The sequence below is a fragment of the Mixophyes fleayi genome, chromosome 1, assembly GCF_038048845.1.
Source record: "Mixophyes fleayi isolate aMixFle1 chromosome 1, aMixFle1.hap1, whole genome shotgun sequence".
In the NCBI taxonomy this organism is placed as follows: domain Eukaryota; kingdom Metazoa; phylum Chordata; class Amphibia; order Anura; family Limnodynastidae; genus Mixophyes; species Mixophyes fleayi.
The window spans coordinates 154,100,708-154,125,540 of NC_134402.1; the positions used below are offsets into that span (position 1 = coordinate 154,100,708).

At 40.0% G+C, this 24,833-nt stretch overlaps 2 protein-coding genes across 3 annotated transcripts in view; one reads left to right on the forward strand and one right to left on the reverse strand.

Moving 5' to 3' along the window:
- Positions 1–22: 22 nt before the first annotated feature.
- PIGY (phosphatidylinositol glycan anchor biosynthesis class Y) lies at positions 23–1,807 on the forward strand. Its single transcript, XM_075201857.1, has one exon. The coding sequence runs from the start codon at positions 23–25 to the stop codon at positions 236–238; it is 216 nt and encodes a 71-aa protein (XP_075057958.1). The 3' UTR covers positions 239–1,807.
- Positions 1,808–1,850: 43 nt separating this feature from the next.
- The window catches only part of LOC142143748 (putative E3 ubiquitin-protein ligase HERC6), a 64,350-nt gene continuing 41,367 nt past the window's right edge, over positions 1,851–24,833 (reverse strand). For both annotated transcript variants that reach the window (XM_075201880.1, XM_075201871.1), the window contains exons 14-23: positions 24,698–24,814; positions 22,845–22,949; positions 21,144–21,314; positions 19,294–19,428; positions 16,958–17,124; positions 14,147–14,207; positions 12,057–12,127; positions 9,300–9,483; positions 6,266–6,368; positions 1,851–2,624 (exon numbers count right to left, since the gene is read on the reverse strand). In XM_075201880.1, coding sequence (XP_075057981.1) covers positions 2,413–2,624; positions 6,266–6,368; positions 9,300–9,483; positions 12,057–12,127; positions 14,147–14,207; positions 16,958–17,124; positions 19,294–19,428; positions 21,144–21,314; positions 22,845–22,949; positions 24,698–24,814 — 1,326 coding nt within the window. In that variant the 3' untranslated portion in view covers positions 1,851–2,412. The remainder of the gene's footprint in view (positions 2,625–6,265; positions 6,369–9,299; positions 9,484–12,056; positions 12,128–14,146; positions 14,208–16,957; positions 17,125–19,293; positions 19,429–21,143; positions 21,315–22,844; positions 22,950–24,697; positions 24,815–24,833) is intronic.

Below are 24,833 nucleotides of genomic sequence, written 5' to 3' on the forward strand. Positions count from 1 at the left end.
TCATTGTGTCAGTCCTGAAGCCATGTATCTGTCTCTCCCCACGCTGACTGTGCTGGTGCCGCTCTTGTCATTGACTGGTATTTTCTATTCTGCTTCTGTGGACAGTGATTTCCCCCAAGGGTGTACCAGCACAGCAAGTGTGTGTTTCTACAGCCTGCTGCTCCCAATCACATTGCCGGTGTATGTGTTTTTTCATCTCTGGACATGGATGGGACTCAAGCTTTTCAGGCACAATTAATTCATAATGTGTGGTTTTACTTTTGTTTCTTGAAAATATAGTGCACTTTTTTACAGTGATACTATATTGCCCCATAGCAGTCATGAGCCCACTTTATTCTACTGTATAATAAAGACTCTTGTCATTTAAATAGAAGGTATCGTTATCTCTAATATACTAATGCAACATGATATTATTCAGGGATCACTTGGATCTACAAGAGGGGCAAACTTTGCATTGCCAGGAGAGTGAGGGGTTAAGATTGTTCCATTGCAATTGCCCCACATGTCACCAATAACATGGTGTGTAATGTGTTCACACACTTAAACAGTGATTTATACTGGCTTGTTGTCATCACTGGTATTGGTCATAACCGCATTGCTGTTAGAGAGATTTAAATAAGGTCTTCAATGTGTGTAAAAAAGGTAAGGTATAGAAAACATTATTATTATTTTTTCAATTAAGTGAATAGTAGGGAGTGGTGCAGAATTAAGTTTGAAGCACCTCTTAACAGGAGAAAAAGTGGCACAATTTCTAATAAACAGTACACTCCTTTATAGGTCGAAGATACTCAAGCTTTTTATATGTCTGTTTTCTGCCAACATCACACCTTATAAGTTTTTACATAAATTGTGTGGAAAATTCAGGTTTGTGACTCCAAATATATCCACTTATATAAGACATCAAAAGATGCTGTCAGTGCTTTGCCATTCCAACATCCACACTAGACTGTGGGTGAATATTGAGGCAGGCTAGTTAATTAGTACGTAATCCTGTAAAAATGACAGCACTATGGAATAATTCAGTCTTGTCTCTGGCAAGACCATAAGCATTTCGAATTGTGGACTCACTATAACATAGAATTCATGTTGGGCATAATCAACCATTGACTCAAAGAGAATGTTTGCCTTTTCCAAGATTGTGTTTTCCAGTATCTCCTGATCCGACACTTATATAGCTCAAGTCCAACAATGAGAGTGACACTCAGCCGTCAATATTAGAATAGCTACTTAGACTTAGGTCAATTGTGCTGACAGGTTGACAATGTCAATAGTGTGATTAGTAACATTTACAATGTCGCCAGTCACAATGCCGACATAAAAAGAGCAATACCCTCTGGTCTGGGGTATAGCCGCAGGACCCAACGGCATTGCTTTAAGATTTAGTTTTGTGTGTGGGTCATTTATGTAAAGATTAAAAATGCAACATCTTACATTTCTGTTGTGTGGAGTTCTTCAGATCCACCAGAAGGCTCCAAGATTCCCCTCCGTTAAGAAGACAGACCTCTCTATCAGACACACAATGGTGCTGTCACTGCTGCTGCTTCCCCATATTGTTCCCAATCACATGAATTGTAGGCTCATGGAATAGGGGTGTCAACAACACCACTGCCTGTTGGAACAGGCAAGCGGCACTAGCAGAGAGGGTGACAGTGCTAGATCGTTGGAGTTTAGTGTGCATCCAGGTGGTTAGCTGAATCAAAAGTTTTGATTGTAGTTAAGTATTTTTGATAAATCCCCTTTCTGTAATTGACAATGGTATACTTAAGAGCTTATGTACAAAAAAATAAAAATCTTCACCAAACACTAATTTAAAGCATTACTGTTTATTCCACACAAAAAAACTGCATTGGTGTTTTTTTATAATTATTTTATTTTCATAGTTTACTGTAGTATTATTTATTTTTAAGAATGCAAATATCAGTGTAATTATATAGTTGATGAGATTTTCTGTTCTCACTATTATCATAATACATTAATGTCAACATTTTATTTCTAATTACCCTATTATTTCTAAACAAAATTTACTAAACACCTATTAATAATGGTGGTATTGCTGGCCAAAGGGCTCAGACTTTGTACATATTACCAAGTAATCACAGGTGTGGCAGCCAGTAACTGTTTTTCCATCATATCCTTATGTGATTAACCAGGATGTAAATCTGGCCCTGAGGCCTAAAATCAATAATTTGTATCTCCTTATTCTGAACACATTTACAAATTTATCCTAAAGTACCAGTAACAGGCCAAATACTTGTAGGTCTCAGAAAAATCGCAGTGTTGGCAGTCAAGTCCCATTGATTTACTGACACATCTGTCATTAAATAGGGCTATTCAGAACACATGACCTGTTACCCTGACCCTAGAGTTTACTATGCATTATGTTGTTAGGATAAATGCTGATGACTAGGTTTTCTAGATATTGTTGAAGCCCTTGTTGTTCTCTATAGCCAGAATCAGCTTGTTGCGGAGCACTTCAATTTTGGAGTATTCAGGGAGAAGCAATAGCTGAGTGCAGGTCTGTGCTTCTGGAAGGTAGGTCTCATGTGGGACACCAAAAGATGATATCTTCATAATTGTTTTTTCAATCCCAAATACTGGAATTTTGTCATTTCCAGTCAGGAAATCTGAAAACAAACATAATTTTAATCAGAGAACTCAATAATCCATGTAAATGTGATCTGCAAAAGAAGCAATCATTGGAAGTAACATCCTAAGCTAGGTGGCAGTAGAGTCTAGATAACAATAAACTACACTGAGATATGCTCAAGTACAGTATAAATACAACCTGTACACTGTTGTATGCAACATTTTCAGTATCCCTGGTCAAATTGCAGACTTCACCGAGTCTCTAAGCATAAAGACGTTGGGGCTGATTCATTAAGGATCTTAACTTGAGAAACTTCTTATTTCAGTCTCCTGGACAAAACCATGTTACAATGCAAGGGGTGCAAATTAGTATTCTGTTTTGCACATAAGTTAAATACTGACTGTTTTTTTCATGCAGCACATGGTTTTGTCCAGGAGACTGAAATAAGAAGTTTCTTAAGTTAAGATCCTTAATGAAACAGGCCCGTTATCACCACCTCTGCAATATGTCAGCCTAAACATGCCATTTCTTCAGATTTTTAACATATAAATACTAAAACTATTTGCTATATTTCAACAAATTGCAAAAATTAAACAGTGACTGTGACAGGTACTAAAAATTAGATACCTTGTCAATAAATACTTAGTAACACCTCATTTGGCAGAAATCACATCTACCAAAACATTTCCTGTAACCTGCTAACCGTTTTTCTATTCTTGATCTTGTTTAGTTTATTTTTGGTTTTTGCAATCCCTGTAGTACAAGCTCTGCATATTTGTTCCACAGACTTATATTAGCATTCAAGTCTATGGTCATTTAAAAACCTTAATCTTCATTCTTGTACTGTAAGTACTTAATGGCTCATCCTGAGGTCTTAGATTATTGACTTGCTGAAATATCTAATCTCTTTTCAGCTTCAATTGCTTGACTGAATTTGGGACATTGACTTCTAGGATAGGTTTATGGCTTAGAGATGTAGAAATATTTTCACATCTAGGAAAATATCTGAATAAATAAGTATTAAAAGTTATTTAAACCAAATGCCCCAACAGCACTAAAGCACTTTTAAAAAACAGTAACACTGTAACATAACGGGTTAGAAAACATTACAGTGGCCAGACTCTTTAGCCAATCCCTGGAATATCCATATCAAGCACAGTCTTGTGGTAACAAGGTTTGTTCCTCTCTTAATGCCAGCAAGGCAGCAGTCCTGCTTTAATGTCACCCTGCTGTTGGCAGGCAGACTCATTCACAAGACCCGCAGGGAATTAGGGTGCAAGAAGAAATCTTGTCTTTGCAGTCCTTTGATGCAGCAACTGCTTCTGGATCAGTCCACCTGGAGCTGTAACCCCAAGCCACAATCTCACCAATGGCTCAGTGAGTCTTTCTTCTGGCTCCGGGCATGGTATTTTACCGTTGCTCTGGTTCCATTGCTCGAACAGGGAGGGAGGGAGGGGGCTAACTCTGCTGGCTAACTGATTGCCAGCCCTTATCTCCCAGGGGCTGGATAGGGACTGACAGCTGCTCATGCCTGGACCGCCTGCTGGACAGTCTCAACAATCACAGTGGTTCTCAGTAAAGGAGCCTAATCACTGATGTTTAAGTTGTCTGAATTGGGTATCTGTAGGAGAGCGAGTCCCAGCGGGCTTAAACTTTATTGAACATGCCCTGTCTTGAACATAAACCTCTCCTTGAACCCAGGGGTGGATCTAGAAAACTACTGTACCCGGGGCGATTTAGGGGGAGCGATTTAGGCCCTGCCCCTTTCTAACATCTTAGGCTGCCGACGGCTGCACAGTATGTGCAGGTCCGTCCAGCCGTGACAGGCAGGGACAGTGTGCTGCCCGGCTGCTCTGATTGTGTTTTAAACACACTGTCCCTGCCTGTCACGGCTGGACGGACCTGCACATACTGTGCAGCCGTCGGCAGCAAGTGTCTGCCCCCCCCTGGATCCGCCACTGCTTGAACCTGAGTATTTAAGAGGAGTACAAAGTATCCAGGCCATTGTCCATTTTCTGTATAAAACAAGGCTCATTAATGGTGGGGCAAAGATAACCCCTCGTTTTGTCACAGTGTTTACTTCTTTTAACTTCGAGATTCACATGCAATTTGATTGGCAATACCTAAACTTTTGCATACAACTGTAAATGTAAATCACATTAATTCACACCTAGCTAACACTTAAGACATACATCCATTTATCTGCTTAATTAACAAGCCATATTTAAATAGAGATGAGCGGGCTCGGATATCTGAAATCCGAGCCCACCCGAACGTTGTCGATCCAAGCCGGATCCGAGACAGATCCGGGTATTCCCGCCAATTGCAAAACTGAAACCGAGGCTCTGAGTCATAATCCCGCTGTCGGATCTCGCGATAATCGTATTCTATAAATTCTCCGCTAGCCGCCACCATCTTCACTCGGGCATTGATCAGGGTAGAGGGAGGTTGTGTTAGGTGGTTCTCTGTCCTGCTATATCTCGTGCTGTGCTGTGCTGTGCTGTGCTGTATAAGTCCATTGGTACTGCAATATTACAAAGTTCACTGATTTTGCAGAATAGACTGGGAATTAGTGGAAATGATTGTTATTGAATGTTATTGAGGTTAATAATAGCGTAGGAGTGAAAATAAACCCAAAAACTTGATTTTAACACTTTTTATGTTTTTTTAAAAATAAATCCGAATCCAAAACCTTAAATCCGAACCAAAACTTTTCGTCAGGTGTTTTGCGAAACAAATCCGAACCCAAAACCTCAAGCAAATCCGAATACAAAACACAAAACACGAGACACCAAAAGTGGCCGGTGCACATCCCTATATTTAAACCTGTTCAAATGACCATGCAGAGAGAGGTATATGCAAAGAGAGAAAGATACAAAAAAATGAGAGGCAGACATTGCAATGACCATGTCTATACAAGAAACATAGAAAGAGAAATTTGAAATTACTAATAGCAGATGCACAAATGGTATAAAAGATGAATACATTTAGATAGATTGTTATTCAAATACCATATATGTACATATAATATACATGTACCAGCACATATACCATATGCACATAATGTATATATGGGGCATATTAAAGTAGGCTTAGCGATCAAGATGACGCGCAGCTGCACTTGTAAAGTGACAACACGTTACCACAACATCGCGGATTTTCCTTCACAATCCTATGGGGTACGCACGGAAATCCGCAATGTTGCGGTAACGTGTTGTCAGTGGGATCGCGGATACAACAGTCTCCTCAACATGTGTCACATGTTCTTCATGAAAATGTTTGGCCACACTAGGATTTCACATCAGGGGAAAACACCAACTATTACTTTGATTCTGCTTTTATTAATGTCCTTTGTGTCTGTGTGTGTGTGTGTGTGTGTGAGAGGGAATTTGGACTGTAAGCCCCAATGGGGCAGGGACTGATGTGAGCGAGTTCTCTGTTCAGCGCTGCGGAATTAGTGGCGCTATATAAATAAATGATGATGATGATCACTAAAAGGTTTCATGGGTAAGCTTATGTGCCTTAGACTAAAAATGTAATTCAATTACTTACATTTATATAGAGATAAAACTTATTAATAAAGCAGTTTTATTTGACAAATTATGTTGTAACAACTCGGATACACATAGTGAGGAATCTTTTACAGTGCACTGGACCTTGTGTAATTTATATACATACAGAGAAAACCTTTCTTTTTGTCCAGTGGTAGTTTATGGAAAACTTTCCAGAACATGGTGATGGTTGGGTGGTTTCGAGAGTACTTTCCGATGTAGTTGGTATTCTGCGAAGAGAAATGTTGTTTTTGTTTTGAAAACACAAAGTAAAATATTTTAATATGTAATAAAATAGATTTATCAGTTTTACATTTCTAAGCGTGAGGTACACCAGTCATTCACAAACCACTCCCCTAGTATCACACAGGTCAACTTATTTGATGCAGAGAATTTTCGTCAAATAAGTAAACAATCTGTTGCTTCCACACACAGACATATGTCCACTTTCTGTGGCCAGACCAAACTAGCTTTGAACAATAAAACCATTCTATGGGGGGTATTCAATTGTTTCTTTTAACGCGCTAAAACAAAAAAAAACGAGCGCTCTAAAAATATTACCGTTAATACGGTAATTACTCGCTAAATTTCATCTCGCAGCTCCCTGAGCAGCGAGCTGAAATTCAGCCCGCTGGCAGCGAGTAAGTACCGTATTAACTGTTTACGTGCGCAAAATTACCGTATAATATGAAGTTTTTTTAGAGCGCTCGTTTTTTTTTGTTTTAGCGCGTTAAAAGAAACAATTGAATACCCCCCTATGTGTTGGATGCTATAGCTGTTATGGTGAGTGGTCTAGTCCTTTATTCAGAAATACAAATAAATACAAACATATAAATGTCCTCTAACGGGATGGAATCCTTGTTTAACACGTGCTTGTCTACAACATTTTCCAATTCAAATTGTACTTTTATTTCAATACTTTTACAGCCTTGACATTTGAACTGGGTCAAGAAATGTATTATTGTTTTAAAATCACTGTCTGTCTCATTTGCAGTGACTACAATGGATGCTAGCTAAAAGGACTGTCCATATCATAGAGAGATAGGGTTATTTTTTTACTTAATGCTCTATTTTCTTGTGTTTTCTTATGCAAAGCCTGTGGTGATGAAACATATCTAATGGAGATAAGCTCCACCTCCAGAAAGTGGGACACTATGGGGCATATTGAATTGTCGGCGGAAACAACGGAAATCTCGCGCTCCCCGCACTATTACCGTTATTACGGTAGTTTTCTCGCTGGATTTCTCCCTGAGCCACGAGCTGAAATCCAGCTATTACCGTAATAACGGTAGTAGTTTTAACGCGGCGGGTAATCCGGACAATTGAATATGCCCCTTAGAAGAAAACTCCTCCTTCTTTGCTAGCGTAAAAAGTGACTCTGCTCAAAAATGATATATATATTTTACTTGTTTAAAATCATTACGCTGAGCACTACAACTTTGTGGAATAACTCCTGATACTTGAACTAAGACAAATGCCTGAAATCACATGTTGAGGCCAGAGGGGTTCTAGAGGAGGAATCGAGTGGAGCTCCCGCACATACACATGCGAATGAGTTTTATCATTTTAATGCTTTTCTCCATTTACTCCTCTGCGCACCAAATTCATCCATCACATCAGGTACTGATGTCTGTTCTGCTTCACTTTTGGAGCAGCTACGTTGTATTTAATAATCAATTAGACCTTACCACTCTGGCAGCTCTTAGTACATAGAGCCTGTGCAATCACTTGTCACAAAACATGGTTCAATTTACTTAATGTATATTATACACATATGTAAATATAACAATGTAAACACTACAAAGTAACAATCACCGCTTATAACAGAGGTGGGCAGCAGATGGGGGTCAGTGACCCGCTAAGCCTTTAACTGCGGCCCACTGCCCTGCTACCTTTGATATCACTTATTCTCTGCTGTCAGGAACCCCTCCAACCAGTACAACACCACCCAGGAAGTCTGGTTTAGAGGAGGCTACAGTCTACTCTGAAAGTCAGGTTTTCACTGGAGCCAATAGTGGTGGGGACAGACTTGGCTGCAGACTACAGAGGGTCGTGTGGCGTGTACCAGCTGCAGGGAACCCAGGAGCAGAGAGTAATGGCAGACAGCAATTCCAAAGAACAGGCCAAGGTCAGAGGTCACTTGCTAGGAAGAATCGTCAGGAAACACGCCAAGGGTCGAGGTCACGGGCAAATCAGCAGTAACGGAGGTACAGGCAAAAAGGTCAAGGGCACAGGCAAAAGACAAATCCAGGAGACAGGCAGGGGTCATACACGGCAGGCAACAATCCAAAGGCTAAACACCAAAAGTACAGGAGTACAGCAGCAGGCAGCAACACAGGAACCAGGAATCTATAACCGGCAGGGAGGCTAAGCCCTCCCTGCCTTAAATACAGGCATAGACCAATGAGAGCCTGGCTCTCTAATTGCACAAGCTGTCCCATAGTAAATTAGCCCGCAGGCTTGCACTATACTTGCGCACGCGCCCGGCTGCCCATAGTGCCGGGACGCGGCGCTAGATCAGAAAAAGCGTCCAGCCATTGCTACAGCAACGGTCGGCTGGCCCCCGGAAGTGACGTCACGGTCGTCATAGCGACGGCCGGGACGCAGGTAGGAGAGTCGCAGCGGCTGGGCACCCCCGTGGCTCGTAACATCTGCAAGCAGAGATTTGGGAACATATTAAATTGGCTGCAATGTTCCTTTGAACATCGCAGCTATGCACATTTTCTGGTAATACGGTACCTCAACATTGCGGATTTCTCTTGGGGGGGGCGAAGAGAAATTTGCAATGTTACATCGCCACAGAGTGCCTTTGCGACCTTTCCAGAGGCCTGAGTGGAGCGGTGCAGAGGTGTGGGGACTTCTGAGAGGCAAGTTTCAGAATGCATGGAGGGCATTTTGTGACAAGTGGGGGTCTGAGAGGCATGTGGTGATAATTTGAAGAAAGTGGTAGATCTGAGTGGAAAATAGGTGTATTTTGGAGCACGTGGGTACATTTTGGGATTAGTGATGTGGGGTGCCAAAGTTGTTTTGAAATTAAGAATAATGTGCGTTCTTTGTAGAGAATGGGGGACTGAATATGCGACCCTTGAACTATATTAGGTTTCCAAAGGTATTCCATAGCACTTGCAAAGTCCTGATCAATATATCATTCCAGAATTCACCTGTTCAAATACGGTCCAGTTATAATTTGGATGACCAGCTACAAGGTACATCAGTTCATTTGGCTGAAAAAATGACAGAACGTCTTTGTCACAGACTTTGTGGAGTCCTTTCCTGAACTCTTCAAATGTCTCTGCCACGGATGTGTTGAAAATGTAGTCGATGCACTTATTAACATAGTCGTGCCTTCAAAATATAAAAACATGGTTGTAATTGAATATTTCTTGTTATGTTGTAACTCACTTTATCATTCTTTTATTAAACACTTAATATATTTATCTTTTCATGTTCATAACATATTTACCATTATTTTAATATTTTTTAAAAAAAAGACCATTTTGTCTTACCATGCCAATTTGTCATTTTCTCTCTATTGTCTATATATATATATATATATATATATATATATATATATATATATAACTATATCTTATACAAATGTTAATATTTTGCAGTTATTATATTTATTTAACCTGCCAATAATAAGTACATTTCATTTTTTGTTTGTTTCACATATTTATTTTGCTCATAGATCGTAGCCAATGTACATGCATTAAATGGGTTAATACCATGTGATCAAAATCCTTTCTTCTATAGTTGAAAAAAACAAATGGGTATCATACAGTGGAACTAATATTGCTATTGCAGATCATGTGGGTGCTGCAGAACTCTACTGTATAAGTACACCCTAATGTAACTTGGGGTGATGAGACGCAGAAATGAGGAAGGTGGCCTGCAGGGAAGCACTGCTGATGGAACTTACAAAGCACACAGCCGTCACATCATTTACCAGACAACCATGGCTACCTCTACCCGTCTGGACCCACTGTCTTGGAAGGGTAGAGATAATTATTTGGAAAGGTGAATATAGGTGGGTTTTTTGGAGGTTGGGGTTTTCATTCAAAATGTTGCTATAGGGCCTAGTAATCCTTAATTACAACCCTGGTAGCTAAAAGTATTATTTTATAATTTATTCATTTTTATGACATATACCTATATTCATTGGATTTCTGGTACCTGCACACTTGGCTTTTATGATTTTATATTAAAGTATTGAAAGGTTTTACACTATGGAAGCGCCTCCTTGTCTGATTGACTTTTAGACTGAAATAGCCAGACTTCACTCATAGCACTGCACATTTAGGGGTATTATAGATAGTAATATACATGTAGAAACTAGTGTAAAGTGGAGAAAGTGTCGCGTTAGTGAAAAAATTACAGAAGATTAGATCTTTTTGGGGCAGAGTCCATGATATGTTAGGAGGAGCAGTGTGGTTAAGGGCTTAATGGTTAAAGAACATGACTTTGGGGAAGCCGATATGATGAAGTGAGCTATAGATTATAACAGTGGCAGGAAGTCTGGTTTAGAGGAGGCTACAGACAGATGTGTAACTATGGTGGGAGCTGCAGTTATGGGGCCTGGAGGTGAGCAATGCTGTGACTCCTTCAATTCCTTCCAACAACCTCCCTCACCACTGATGCCCCTGCTCTGGTCTTAAAAGAGCAGAACGGAGAGTCCCCTGCTCTATTGAGAGCAGAGAGAAGGGTCAGAGAGGCGAGAACAGCATCTCCAGGCCCCTACCCAAATTTTCCAATGGCACCTGGCGATGCACTGTTCCGCCTCTGGCTACAGCAGTCAATATGCAACGTTAAGAGAAAATGTATGGCGATACTGGATACCAAAATGAGTTTGACAACACCCTAACCAGCCGGTCCCTCGTTTTTCACAAAATGTGGATTATACAATGTACTTTATATAGCCTTTGCTTTTGTTCCCCAGCTGAACAGAGTACAGCTGCAGTGTCTAATTACATATGGATAAGGAGACATTGAAACTCATTGTAAATATGTATATTGGTTATTGTATATTGTTGATGTAACAGTGAGGTTGTTATTCATTGTCCTTAAAGTGAAGCCAGGGGGGTTATGGGAGGGATTAGGTCGCAGGATACTGGTGAGGGGGAAGGCTAATTAGTATCCATTGTTCTCACAAGACTACTCCAGATGTTTTATCTACAATCTGGCAAGGGATGGTCTGTGAAAGTACAGCTCATCTCCACTCCCCTCTCCAACCCCCCCTAGTCCAGGACTCACCAATGTTTAACAATGAGAGGCCGAGAGGTTTGCCCAGGAAGGGGAAAACACTGTGGAAATTTTACCCTAGATATGAAGAGCCACTCCAGGAAGGGTGGTGATGTATTCATTCTGGGATTTGATTCATGGAAGGTGCAATGTAGCTAGTTTTGAGGTTTCGTTCTCTACCAATGGACTGCTGCTAAGAGAAGAACTTGATGGGCCTTTAAGTCAGGACATCCAGATGACTATAACTCCTTAAACTAGTGGGGTAAGGGACAGATAATGTGGTAAACCTGCTTGGCCTTTATTTACTGTGTGTACATAATAATCTAGTGATTGTTTTAGTTACAATAAATGTACTGCTGTACTTTTCTAACTGCATTTGCCTGAGTGACTAATAAGAACCTTAGAAGGTACTGGGTAGACTTCCCTGACATAGGAAGGCACCCATGGGTGGCCAGCCAGAGTGAAGTGGGTAGAAATGAGCCAGAAAACCCAGTCGCTTCACAAATACCATTGACAAAACAAGAAAAGAAAACAACCATGAAGCCCCTACTCCCCTGTTCTAGTCTGTGTCTCCTAAGGCCTGTGTACAATTGTAAATAAGCAATGTGCAAGATGTACTGTAAATGCCTGCTATGCCATAATAGGAATTTAGTATCACAAGAACTTTGTATACATACTTGTTTAAATTAGTCACACGCTCTGCCGCTCCATTTGGGATCAACTCTATAGTTTTGTTTTCCCAGGTCAGCTGCAAAGTAAATTCAAATATTGCAAGTTAGAAACTTAAATTGAAGCTTGTGATTGGTCATCCACTCACGCACACCCCTCCACCACCATTTAAAGTTGGTTAGCTAAGCTGATTACAGATCCGTCAGAGCCACAGGTAAACAGTGACATGTAGCAGCCTCCAAAGCTCAGACTAGGGCCAGGGCACCCTTAGTAATATCTTTTACCTAGGTGGTAATGCAGCTTTAAGCAATGTGTAGCTGTGGAATTACGATCACCAGCATACCCTTCCAAATTTTAGTAACAAGGGCAAATGAGTATTTACTATAATGAATTTATTGACTGTCTTTCAGCTTAGGAGAAGAAAAAGTTGAGTATTGAACAAATTCATCCAGATATGTATGTACAACATACACGTGAGTATCTGTGTTACACCTGTGAATGGACTACAAGTATGTTGGGTGTGTTTTGTTTCGAAGGAAACAAAATTGCCCTTCCCGCAACTACTAGCTTTGTTAAAACAACAAAAAGCACTTTTTTTTTTATATATTTTATATGTCAACACTCGAACAACAAGAAAAACTAAAGAAACAATGAGACCAAGAGTAAAACAATATATATTATACAATGTGTAACTTTATGATATTTTAGAATATAACAGTGTATATATCAATAAAACAAGGACAACTTGGTATAAACTTTAAGAGGGTAGGTGCAGGGGAGGAGGGAATCAAGAAGGAAGCGGGTGGTTGATATTAGGTAAAGCATAGAGGAAAGGTGGAATCGCTGCTTATGTTAGATGACCTTAAAGCTCAGACGGGACAACCTTCCTACAGTGTGGAGAAAATAAAAACTAGGCTGATAGAGGAGTCAGAGATCATGGGTCTAGGTGGGAGCCCAGACCTGAGTGAAGGAGATGTGGGATGGGTTTTGCTCTTTCCAAAATTTTGCAATCATGCATTTGGCTGCAGCCAGGATGTGTAAGACTAAGAGAAGTGTGGCCATCAGACTAAACATAGTTAAAAATCATGCGGGTGAGTGACTTGCCAAAGAACCTATTATCTGTGGATTCCTGGAGTTTCAGCCAATAGGAGCAGGAAGGGGTTGGGACTTATACACAGTTATAAGTCAGTGCAGACAGGATAATGTTCTTCCTGCTTCCGGATTCCTCACTCCCTCCCTTCAAGTTTTACGGGCAAGTCTTTGTTATTAGTTGGTTGCAGAGTAGGAGAGCAGTGCAGTCGGTAACTGTGCATATGGTGCTCAGTTGATCTTGTCATAGGTCACTACCCCTCTGTGGTTATGGTGTCATACTATGGTTGGTCCGCCTGTGAGGAGGACCATTGGGCCGGTATTGTATGGTTTATACTGGCGGTTATAATAGGGGGCGTAGTCTTGCCGTTGGACTTGATTTTAGCACCGGCCAATAGATAAGGTATGATCCTGGGTTGGTGGTACTATGGTCTGACCTTTCCACCTTTATTGGTTTTGCGTTCCTGGCTGCCCTGCTCTCGTCCGCCTTAAAGTCCTCTTAGTTTAAAGTTCTCATTCCTATTAATAAATACTGTCATTCATTCCAACTTTAATTTGGTGTCCGTGTCGTTATTGGGTTTCATAAAAGGTTATGTCACAGTGTGTGTGATTTGGGGGAAAACTTCCCCGCTATGCATGTTAGTCCTGTAATGTATAGCCAAGAAGAAAGGTCCAAGGTCCTTAGTCACAGGGAAGCAGCGTGGCCAAGAGATCCCAAACCCTGTCCCAGAAAGGCGAGATTTGGCATGTCCACCAAATATGGATGAAGGAGCCGTGCTCCACACAGCCTCTTTAGCAGTCCGCAGTGGCAGAAAGGTCAAAAAGCTGCACTCCCTTCCGTAATGGCTTTACATTATCCCCTATGCCTACAGAATGTAAGTGCTCAAAGGTGTGATGCTCTGACACTGGTGAGTTCATCTGCATACTGAATATATATATAAGGTAATCTGGCAATATTAATATTCATTATTTTGATGAATAATAATAAAAAATATATTTTTACACTTACCGTAAAATACAGTTCAAGGCTTTCCACATCATTTTCAGTAGTCAGAAGAATCTGCATACTTCTAAAAAATAAATACAGTTTCTGCATATTTTATATGGAAAAATGTCTAGACAGCTTTTGGTGTATATATTAAGGAGGTTAGACTGTCCCAGATTCAAATGACTGAAGATCAAAACCACCAAAGTTAATGACTATGTCATTGAATGTAATGTTTTTACCTTGAATGTTTATGTAGTTGTGTGACAGTACATGTATTTTCTAGCATTCTGTATCACGCAATATTGCTGTAATAAAGTCCATGGATATACACAAAAGCTTGCTACAGTAAACACTGTCCCAGACTTACAACTGCCCTTTTCTGCATATGTGTAGTAGAAACTAGACAGGGAGGGTCTGATTAACCTTAGAACACAATGTGAACGTTGTTAAAGAATCACAAGATTCGCTTGTGAGCATGTGCAGAGCAATTTCATACAAGATATGGCACGCAACGGGACTTACATCCGAAGATGAATCAGACCTGGAATGTTCAGATCACATCCAGTGTAGCTATCATAGACAGTGTTACCTGTTCTACCTTAATATTACAAGCAGGGTCGGACTGGCCCACCGGGGTATTCCCCGGTGGGCCCGGATGCCTGATGGCTCCACCTTCTTTGTTGTTGGGGCGGAGCAAGGTACTACAGAAAAATACAAAACAAAAAAAACGTATCTGATTCCAGCGCCGGCGCCCCTTCTTTCTCCTCCCTGCTCCGTTCTCACTGAATGTCAGGCGTGACGTCATCGCGTCACGCCCCGACATTCAGTCATCCAGCAAGCAAGAAGACAATAAGAGAATAAAAGATAAGCGAAAAAAGAAGCCAATAAGAAGGTAAGTAAAGGAACGGAGACATGGGGGGACAGCAGGATGGCACAGAGTGATGAAGGCAGGGGGGGAATCAGGATGGCACATAGTGATGAAGGGAGGGAGGAAAGCATGATAGCACAGAGTGATGAAGGGAGAGGGGGGAAGTAGGATGGCACAGAGTGATGAAGGGAGGGGGGGGGAATCAGGATGGCACATAGTGATGAAGGGAGGGAGGAAAGCAGGATGGCACAGAGTGATGAAGGGAGGGGGGACAGGATGGCACAGTGTGATGAAGGGGAGAAGCAGCATGGCACAGAGTGATAAAAGGGGGGGAACAGAATGGCACAGAGTGATAAATGGGGGGGCAGGATGGCACAGAGTGGTGAATGGGGGGGGAGCAGAATGGCACAGAGTGATGAAAGGGGTGAAGCAGGATGGCACAGAGTGATGAAGGGAGGGGGGGGGAGCAAATGCTGGATGGCACAGTGTGAAGTGGGGAGCAAAAGCAGCATGGAGGGCGCAGTGTGATCATAAGGGGGCACAGCATGGTGATGTAATGTGTTGGCAATGTAGTGTGTGTGTGTGTATCTGATGATACAGGGGGCTTGTGGCCAGGGCTGCCACCAGAAATTGTGGGGCCCAGTACAAATGTAATAGAGAGGGCCCCCCTCCTTCCTTCTCTCACCCTACCTTCATATTTAAATTATTCTCTAGCAAACATTTGAATTTCACCCCCATTCTCTACAGTCACCCTCCATCCCCGGTTCCATCTAACCCATGCAGTAGTTTTTTTACCTTTCTGTGCGTTCTTGCTGACTCCTTTTGGCTCCTCTCTATTGACAGCGCTGTGATGTCTTTAAAGGCTTGGACTGGAGCAAATAGCGGCAACTGTGGGCCCCCAACATCTTGGGAGCGGAGGCAGACATGCTGCCTACAAGGGGGCCCGCTGCCGCATTCTGAATTATGTGCAGAGTTCTCTCCCACCGACTCTCAGACGCTGCTGCTACCTAGAAATGGCGCCCGCTACCTCCTTAATTCATTGCAGAGGCCCCTACCCCTAATAAATTTGTTTGGGCTCAGGCCTGGTGGGGCCCCACTCTGCTGTTGGGCCCCATACAACTGTACTCCCTGTACCCCCCTAATGGCACCCTGCTTGTGGAAATGTAGTGTGTGTAATGGCACAGGGGGCTTGAGGCAATGTAGTGTGTGTGTGTGTGTGTGTTTTATTTACATACTGCATTCTTTATATACTACACTACGGTGCTAGCTGTCCTTGGTGGGCTTACCTTTCTGGGTTACACCTCTCTAGTGGCTGGCCACACCCGCTCTGGTGGGCCTCTACCATTGTATTCCCACTTGACTAAATTAGATCTACAAACTATATTGAAAGCAAGTGATTCCACATAAGTAAGACAACTGAGCTAATTAAGCAATTAACAGATATTTGATGATTTGTCTGGCCTGTTTTTTTGAAGGGACCTCAGTGACTTTGAGAGATAGGTGATTGTTGGAGCACATTTTTCAAACGTTATAGTGACAAAGACTCCTCAACTTTCCTCACAAGGAAGAGAGCCTAAGGTGATGTTGGCCTGGAAGCCTGGGGACAAAATATTCCTCTCAAATGTATCCATGCATTGGTTCAACAGACAAGGAAGAGCACATTGGTAACTCAATTATGTGACTACAAGCATTAGTCTGGGATATGTGCAGGCAGTGTGATCAATGACAGTCCGAGAACTTCACAGGGAAACATTCTGTGGTATCCAAAGCCCTTATTAATTCTATCTATCTATCTATCTATCTATCTATCTATCTATCTATCTATCAGAAACTGTAGCATCCCTAAAATCCCTAAGCCTGGAAATTGCTACATGAATCTGTGCTACAAGCTAACTTGTCCCTATACTCAAAATATAAACTCATTACATGCTTACATATACATATGGTTAATGACCGTGTCTTACCTTCCCATGGTAGGTTGTAGATCTTTCAAATCATCTAAAGTAGTTTTTTTACCCAGAAGTTTCTTAAACAAAGCCAATGGAAATGGTAGATACATAACCATCTGATTGAACATTGCCAGCCCACACATTATGCCATAGTAATAATACTTTTTCTTCTCTGTCAATGCCTAAAACAGACAATAATGCCATGCATCATAATCAATGTAAAATGTGATTACATGTTTTAACAGCAGCAAAGTCTGATCCATTGTGAGATTGCCTACTCCATAAAACCTCCACAAATCAGATCCACTAGCTATGACTGTCATGTATCCCAGTTTTCTCAGCTGGTTTTTTACCACTGAACATGTCTAAATCAGAATCTTCAATTTCATATAATCCAGACACTGCAGGTACCTGAGTTTACAGAGATATATAATGGGAGTGTATTCTTATACCAGTTTTACTACATTTGTTACAGAAGAAATAAGCATGGCTTATATGGAATAAACAAATTCATATGACATGTGTGTGTCTGTTTTCTCTTTAAAAAATATGGGGGTCTGCAAATCTCAATGATATAATATCTTTGATAATCATAGTTATAGGCCTGTGGTTACATAATTGTAGATACATGACCAGTATTCTTACCATCTCTAAATCATTCAATAAAGAGTGGGAACCGTGGGCCTAATACTTTCACATACATCTTCCATTTTCAGTATAATCTCCTACATTTGATCCACCTGGTCCCCCCCCCCCCCTCCCCCATTTCCCTTGCTCCTTGACCCCACTCCAAGGCACCAAGCCACACTGCCACCCCAATTTAATTTATTTATTCTCTATTTCTCCTTTTACTTCTGTCTCAAAAATAGGTCAGCTAACTTTATATTCAGCTTTTAGGCTGGTTCATATTATGTATAAAAGGTATGTAACCCCTAGGCGCAAAATAAATGACAGACTGAGAGAGGTAGGTGAATAAAGGTGTATTGTAGACAAATGATATTGGTAACGATGCAAGTATATCCGAGCTGGAGTACAATACTCAGAATGCAATGGGTAGCAAGTATAAACAGAGTATATGTATATACAGGCAAATCCAATATGGTGGTATGAATGATACTGCCACCGGTGAAGGAGGGCCTTTGGTGTCTCACAGGTGTGTACAATACCACTAATATATAGCATGCAGGAATGAAGATACCAAAACCGGTATCATAAGAATGCAGTCATATGCAACAAATGTATACAAATATTGAGGATAAATAGCAAAGTCAATATTGATGATAACTGTTGCAAACAGGGTGTGGATGACTGCTGGAGAATGAATGGTTCATATTATGTGAACTTTTGCTCTTACTCGTTTTATATACTGCCGGCATTTCTATCTTTGACCATGTCTACCCTTGTCAAATGATGTACTTCCTGATCTGTCAATAAACAAAGTCTAAAAAATGTATATAATATGTATATATATATGTATATATATATATATATATATATATATATATATATATATATATATATATATATATATATTTATTTAAATATATATATAAATTGGTAGAGACTCTTGCAGTATGCATGTGGCTGTTTTAGTTGAATGCATATTTTATTTAATCTTTTTATTTAGTTTTCAAATATTTTCTAAACAGAAAGAAATGAGGGGAAATAAAGAAAAGCTGAAAATAGACATGTAGATACATACTTCTACACTTTTGCAAGGCATAAAACTTGAAGTATGGCAATAATCAAGAAGTAATAGAAAGTGAAAAGGATACAGAGAATAAGGAGGGGGAGAAAAGGATGGCAGTCACTGCCAGTATGAAAAGCAAAAATAGAGAGGATAGGTTAATCGTGTAATGGAGGGGAGGCCTTGCAGTATTCAGTCCAAGGGCCCACAATGCAAGAAAATGTATTTTATGAATGATGCTAGAAAAAAATTGCATGCGGTAGACCTGCCAGATCTTATTGATAATGGAAAGAGTGGAAGGTGGTTCTGTATTTTTCCAGTAAGGGGCAATTTGGCACTTTGTGGCATTAAGTATGTAAGTGATTAGAATTTGCGTGTGTTTAGGAATATCTGGGGTGGGATGGGGTAAAAAGGAATAGAATAAAGAGTCTGGGATAAATATTGCAGTGATACTTGCAATTAAGTGGTGCATTTCCTGCCACAAAAGGAACAATTTTTGGGCTGAATGCATATTCTATCCATTGTTTTAAAGGCACACACCACTTGCATCTGATTAGAAGCATCTACCACATCTTTCCAAGATTTTTCAAGGAATAATACACAAACAATTTCAGTTTCCGTCGACATCATAATTACAATTTGCAAAAATAAAACAGGAACGTACCTGGCTTGGAAACCACACTGGTAACAATGGATCAGAACACGTGAATAGTCCATAGTCGGGATGGACCATCTTATCGGCCACAAAGAGGAAGAACTCTGTAATGGCATTAGTTCCAGTCTCACCATGAAATTCCACCTGGGAGACAAAGGGTAAAATGAATGTGCTCCTATCTGTATATATTTCACAAAGAGCCTAATTTAATGTCTCCTGACATACTGTCTATGGGGTATATTTACTAAATGGTGGATTTGAAAAAGTGGAGATGTTGCCTATAGCAACCAATCAGATACTAGCTGTCATTTTGTAGAATGCACTAAATAAATGATAACTAGAATCTATTTGGTTGTTAAAGGCAACATCTCCACTTTTTCAAACCCGCAGTTTAGTAAATCTACCCCTATGTCTCCGGCACTGTCCATTAAGGTTTCCCTCACTCCATCTATGCTTATCTTATTTTTAATATATTCTTTATCCAGGAATTTAAATTTACTGCAAAGAAGTAAGAGAAATATTAACAAACCACAAAGAAAAAAGACACAGGAGAATTCAGGCAAGGCTTGGGACGACATAGTGAAGAAGGGGGTACAGGGGGACGTTCGATATGCTGCTCTCAAAATTCACATGTTGGAAGACTTATGAATTCACTAAACATGCATTCATACAGTTTTGCATTATATCTCCTATTTTTTACCACATTTAATTCAAAAATATATGTTATACAGCTCATACAAATGTGTACATAGGTCATTTGGTATTGGACCCCGAAAATACAAAAATTTCAATGACAAACTATTAATACATTTCACCGGGGGAAAAAGATTGACTATGAAATCTTCTTCTGAATCCAATAATAGGCACTTGTCCTAACAGGTTTTGGCAAACCCATTCACTTTATTCTATATCTCTCAATAATCCTCTAACAAATTGATAATAGTTTATATGGTTTCCCATTGGTGTGTAATCAAAGTTCTTGTCCATTGTAAAAGGTGTCCTCAAGAAGTACTTTTTAAGAGAAGATATTTTACAGGGGATCACTGCCAATACAAGTATAACAGGATCATTGGTAACAATCACATAAATGACCGTTTTATTACTGGAATTAACTTTTCCCAGTAAGGGGAGATAAGTGTGCAGTAGTACAAGATATGGGTCATGATGTCCTGTCCACCAATATGTATACCTGGTATAGCAAGGCGGGCACCCAATACAACTTTGTGAATCCTTTATAGCTGGCTTCCTAAGTCTTACTAGCAATTGAAGCTCTATGTGTGTATTGGAAAATTGTGGACCATTGGCACTCAGGAAATGTTGGGAGGGAATTGTGAGTTCATATAGATAAGATATACCATACAATTGAAAGGGCCATGGAGGTAAGGTAAGATGGTGTGTTGACTTCTCTTATCTTTTAAAAAATAAATGTGTGGCACCATCCTGACAGATAGATTTAATGTGATCCAGCTGGGTAAGACATGATCTGTAAGATTGGTTGATCGGTCTGGATGGTGTAAGGACATGGGGTGACCCACAAAGGGTGAGAGCACAGAACAGACCTATGAAATTTATAGTGCAGATTAAATACCCACAAAGGGGATAACACATAAAATCTGTCTTATTCGTGTGGTCTAGTATTAAACAGACATGTCATAAGTGGAATCACATTTTGATAGGCACTATGAGATGCTAAATGTATTAGAAATCAGAGACCTTTATACATGCTTCTCTTTGTATAATCATTGTGTTATTTAGCAAGAAAACATCTACAAAACCAACAACTATTATAGGAAAGCTCTTTTAAATTATTAAACAAATGCAATATTATATCAAAGTAGTTCGAGGCAATAACAATTTACCAATAATTCCTTTTTGAGATCACAATCTTCTACAATGCTGAGTTTATGCAGGGTATCTTCCAGGAGATGTTCACGTCTGATTTTGAGATGCAGGAGGGGTATTCTGGGATTATCACTGCTGCCATTCATTCTATTCATCATAACCACTTGGTTGGCTTGTAGCTTTACTTCCTAGTTATAAGATAAGCCTTAAATGAGACTATATTTGTTATGGAGACCTAGAAAAGATGGTGCACTTTAAAATATTCTTTAGACCATGAAATAGAAGCATGATGGAAGTATAACATTCATTTAGTATTACTTAATACTTTTATATAGTACATTTTATTTTATACAGTACTGAATTTCTAAGTACAGTATCCCTACCCAACAGAGATTACAATCTAGCATTGACACGGGTATTTGTAGTTATTTAGAAGTATTTCAGTTATTGTTATTCAGTCAGCGCCCTCTACCCAGAGATGGGTAGAGGTGGCTAATGTAGACATAAAGCATAAAATAGTCTGAACCCACAGGACAGCTATCACAACGTATTACAAAAGTACTAAATGAATTGAAATGAAAACTCTTCAGACATCTTATTGCTGTATTACTGTTTTGTCTTTTGAACTAATAGTGCAGCAATGTGTTGAAAGACAAATTATATCAACACATCAAACAAATCAAATGTTGGACGTGGACAACCCCTTTTTAATCAATATCCCACATGTATAGGGGACCTTGTCTGTTATAAGAATCAGAGAGATGGCTTGTTAGAATTTTGTGCACATTTTCACTACAAAGAAATCATACTGTAAGCTGACCATATTGCTTCAATATAGCTCTATGATGGACTCCTAGAGCCCTCCTGTGATCTCTCTGAATCAGGTAATGGGGTGGTTCCCAGACTGGGGACACCTTCATATTTGTTATATGTACAGAGCAGAATTTAATATAAGGGGGTTATTCACTTAGTTAGTCCTCTAAGGTGAACTAATATTACTAAAAGTACCACTTCCTGATGCAGAGAAGGGAAAACCTTAAGGTTCCGTTGTATTTAGGTCTGATTTATTTAAAAGGCTACATAGGCCTGTGCCAGGCAAACAGCACTACAGAGTAACCCTATTTTCATCCTATTACTATATTTTTATTTATTTTCTATGTGTTTATACTACTGCTGTGGTTGGCAGAGTGGGTGTCACCATATGTCTCCATGATCTTTAGTATGTAAGCTCTTATGAGCAGGACCCTCTTCTCTCCTGTCTCTATACCTTTTCTCCTTCTCCAATGTCACTGTACTAGCTATGTCTAGCGCTTGGAGTCTTGGGGGTAAATGTATCAATCTGCGGGTTCTTCAACACCCGCGTGTTCAGCCTCTTCCGCGATTAAATTTCAAGCGGCGCTGCATTGTAAAGGGAAGTTAACCCTTTACAATGCAGCACCGCTTGAAATTTAATCGAGGAAGAGGCTGAACACGCGGGTGTTGAAGAACCCGCAGATTGATACATTTACCCCTTGGTGTTACTAGTTCTGTTTTACACTGTATGGTCCACTGTTTGTATTATGTATGGCGCTGCGGAAATCTTGTGGCGCCTTATAAATAAAGGATAATAATAATAATGATAATTTTTCCATAGGGTCAAGAAAGGCAGTGAAACTAAAGCAGCATACATATAAATCTGTACCAAATGGTGATCTCTCACCTATGAAAAAACAACTTACATTCTTCTTTATAAGAGCATCAAAGTGCAAATATTGAACCTTGGTGGCAAATGTGAAGATAAATGGAAAACGACAGTATATTGGAGGAAGGGCACTATCCTCAACCTCATGTACATGAGAAAGAAGAGAAGAGAGAGAATGATTACTACAACATCCAGTACAATCAATCAATATTTAACATATATACAATTACATTTCTTGGAATGAGGTAACCACCCAAGATAAGGACATGAACTTGTACCTGGACATATGTATACATGTGAAGGGTCGACCTGCTGGCTATAGCTGCAACTAGCGTCAGTACTTTCTGCCCAACTAGCTGTTGGGTACGGGCAACCAATACCAGAGGATCCCCCCCGAATACACGAGTGTATAACACAATCACATGTGGGCAGACTCTAGTGCAGTAGCATGGCGCAGTGCAAATGAAATATTGGGCACCAGGCCATCTCAGTTCAAACAGAAGAAACTTTATTTATCTCCTCCTTTCCTCCAGCACAAAAGAGCATAATGGATGCAGGTTAAAGTTAAGGAGGGATATGAAGAGCCAACCCAAGGGCATGGTCGGGTTAATAATATACCCCCTACACTGCACCAGGAGTGGTCGTGGGTTATTTAGTATTCACTAGCATAACAACACATCTGGTGTAGTACCCCCAATTTTTACATTTACATACATTAAAATCGATAAACGGTATATACTTCATTAAACAAAATGTTATGGTTTCACAAATAACTTCCCTGTTAGTCTTAAGATTTAGGTGACTTAAGTTCCAGTTGGAAAAAATTCATAAAAAAATCCCCCATTGTTTTAAACTGCTGAAAATTGCCTCAATGTTGTAGACATTGGCGCTGTTGCTCCTCTTGCTTCTGCATGATCCCACGTGTCACATCAGTATAACCTTAACGAACCCCCTAAGTGTGGGGGAAACCTATAGTGTAGTGACCTATGCTGTATCTTTACCTGACCTGAACAATGCAGAAAATGTAGTATCTGCTTGTAGTGTTTTGTTTGTACCTGAGTGAGTGGTAAATATGGACCAGTGGTACTTTTCTGCAAGCACCTTCTTCTACAAGTTATTCAGCTCTAGACACCCAGCAGATCAATGAGTCTCAACGTCCCAGCAGCAGGTGTGAGACCAGGTAACTGCCCCTCTAGCAGAAGGGTATTACACACAGATTCCCAGCCACATTCACCTTTTCATGGAAAGAATCCTGGCCTCAGGTGGAGTATCCGTAGGTGCTATTCTCCGCTACACTTTCTGATGGTTCATCACTGTGAGTGGGGACTGGTCTATTGACTCGCATGATATAAATTTTAATATGTCCATGAATTACTGAATCGTCCCAGTGGCATTGCAGAAATGCATTTTGTTTATTACATGCTTTCTATTTTCTATATTTGTGTTTACATACTTTATGCCTGATGATTCATTCATTATATACTCTGTTTTTAACATGCTTCTGCTTTTCACAAATACAAGTTTATATTTTTTGTAAACCAATTACTTTGAGTGTTTGTGTTTTCCTACAGTGTTTTTGGATATTTGTTCTAGGTTTTCTTTAATTAGTCTTCTAAAGTAAGTAAACTCCAATGGAAGAAACATAAAAGTTTAAAAGAGCCTTTTTTATTTCACAGAATGCAGTTATCATTTATATTTTTTACTATTAAATATAATCTGATCTGTTTTACCATGGAACATATCTATAATGCCAGTTTTGCTTGTAATTATTACTCCTGTACTACACTGAGTGCCCAGAGTTCGATCCTTGCAGAAAACATATACTACGAATTTCCAAATTGTCAATATTAATGCACAAACAGTACGTTTACCCTGAGTTGATTTACTCACGGATTTCTGTTGCCATATACGCCAGTTGTTAAGGTCCAAAGGGATGATGATTACATGGGAAACTTCAGGAACGCAGAAGAAAGCTATTGGTATTTTATAATTGGCCTTCATATTTGCCTGCATCACAGAAGAACAG

Coding starts and splice junctions, on each gene's coding strand:
- PIGY (XM_075201857.1), top strand. CDS start 23: ATGTATCTGTCTCTCCCCACGCTGACTGTGCTGGTGCCGCTCTTGTCA.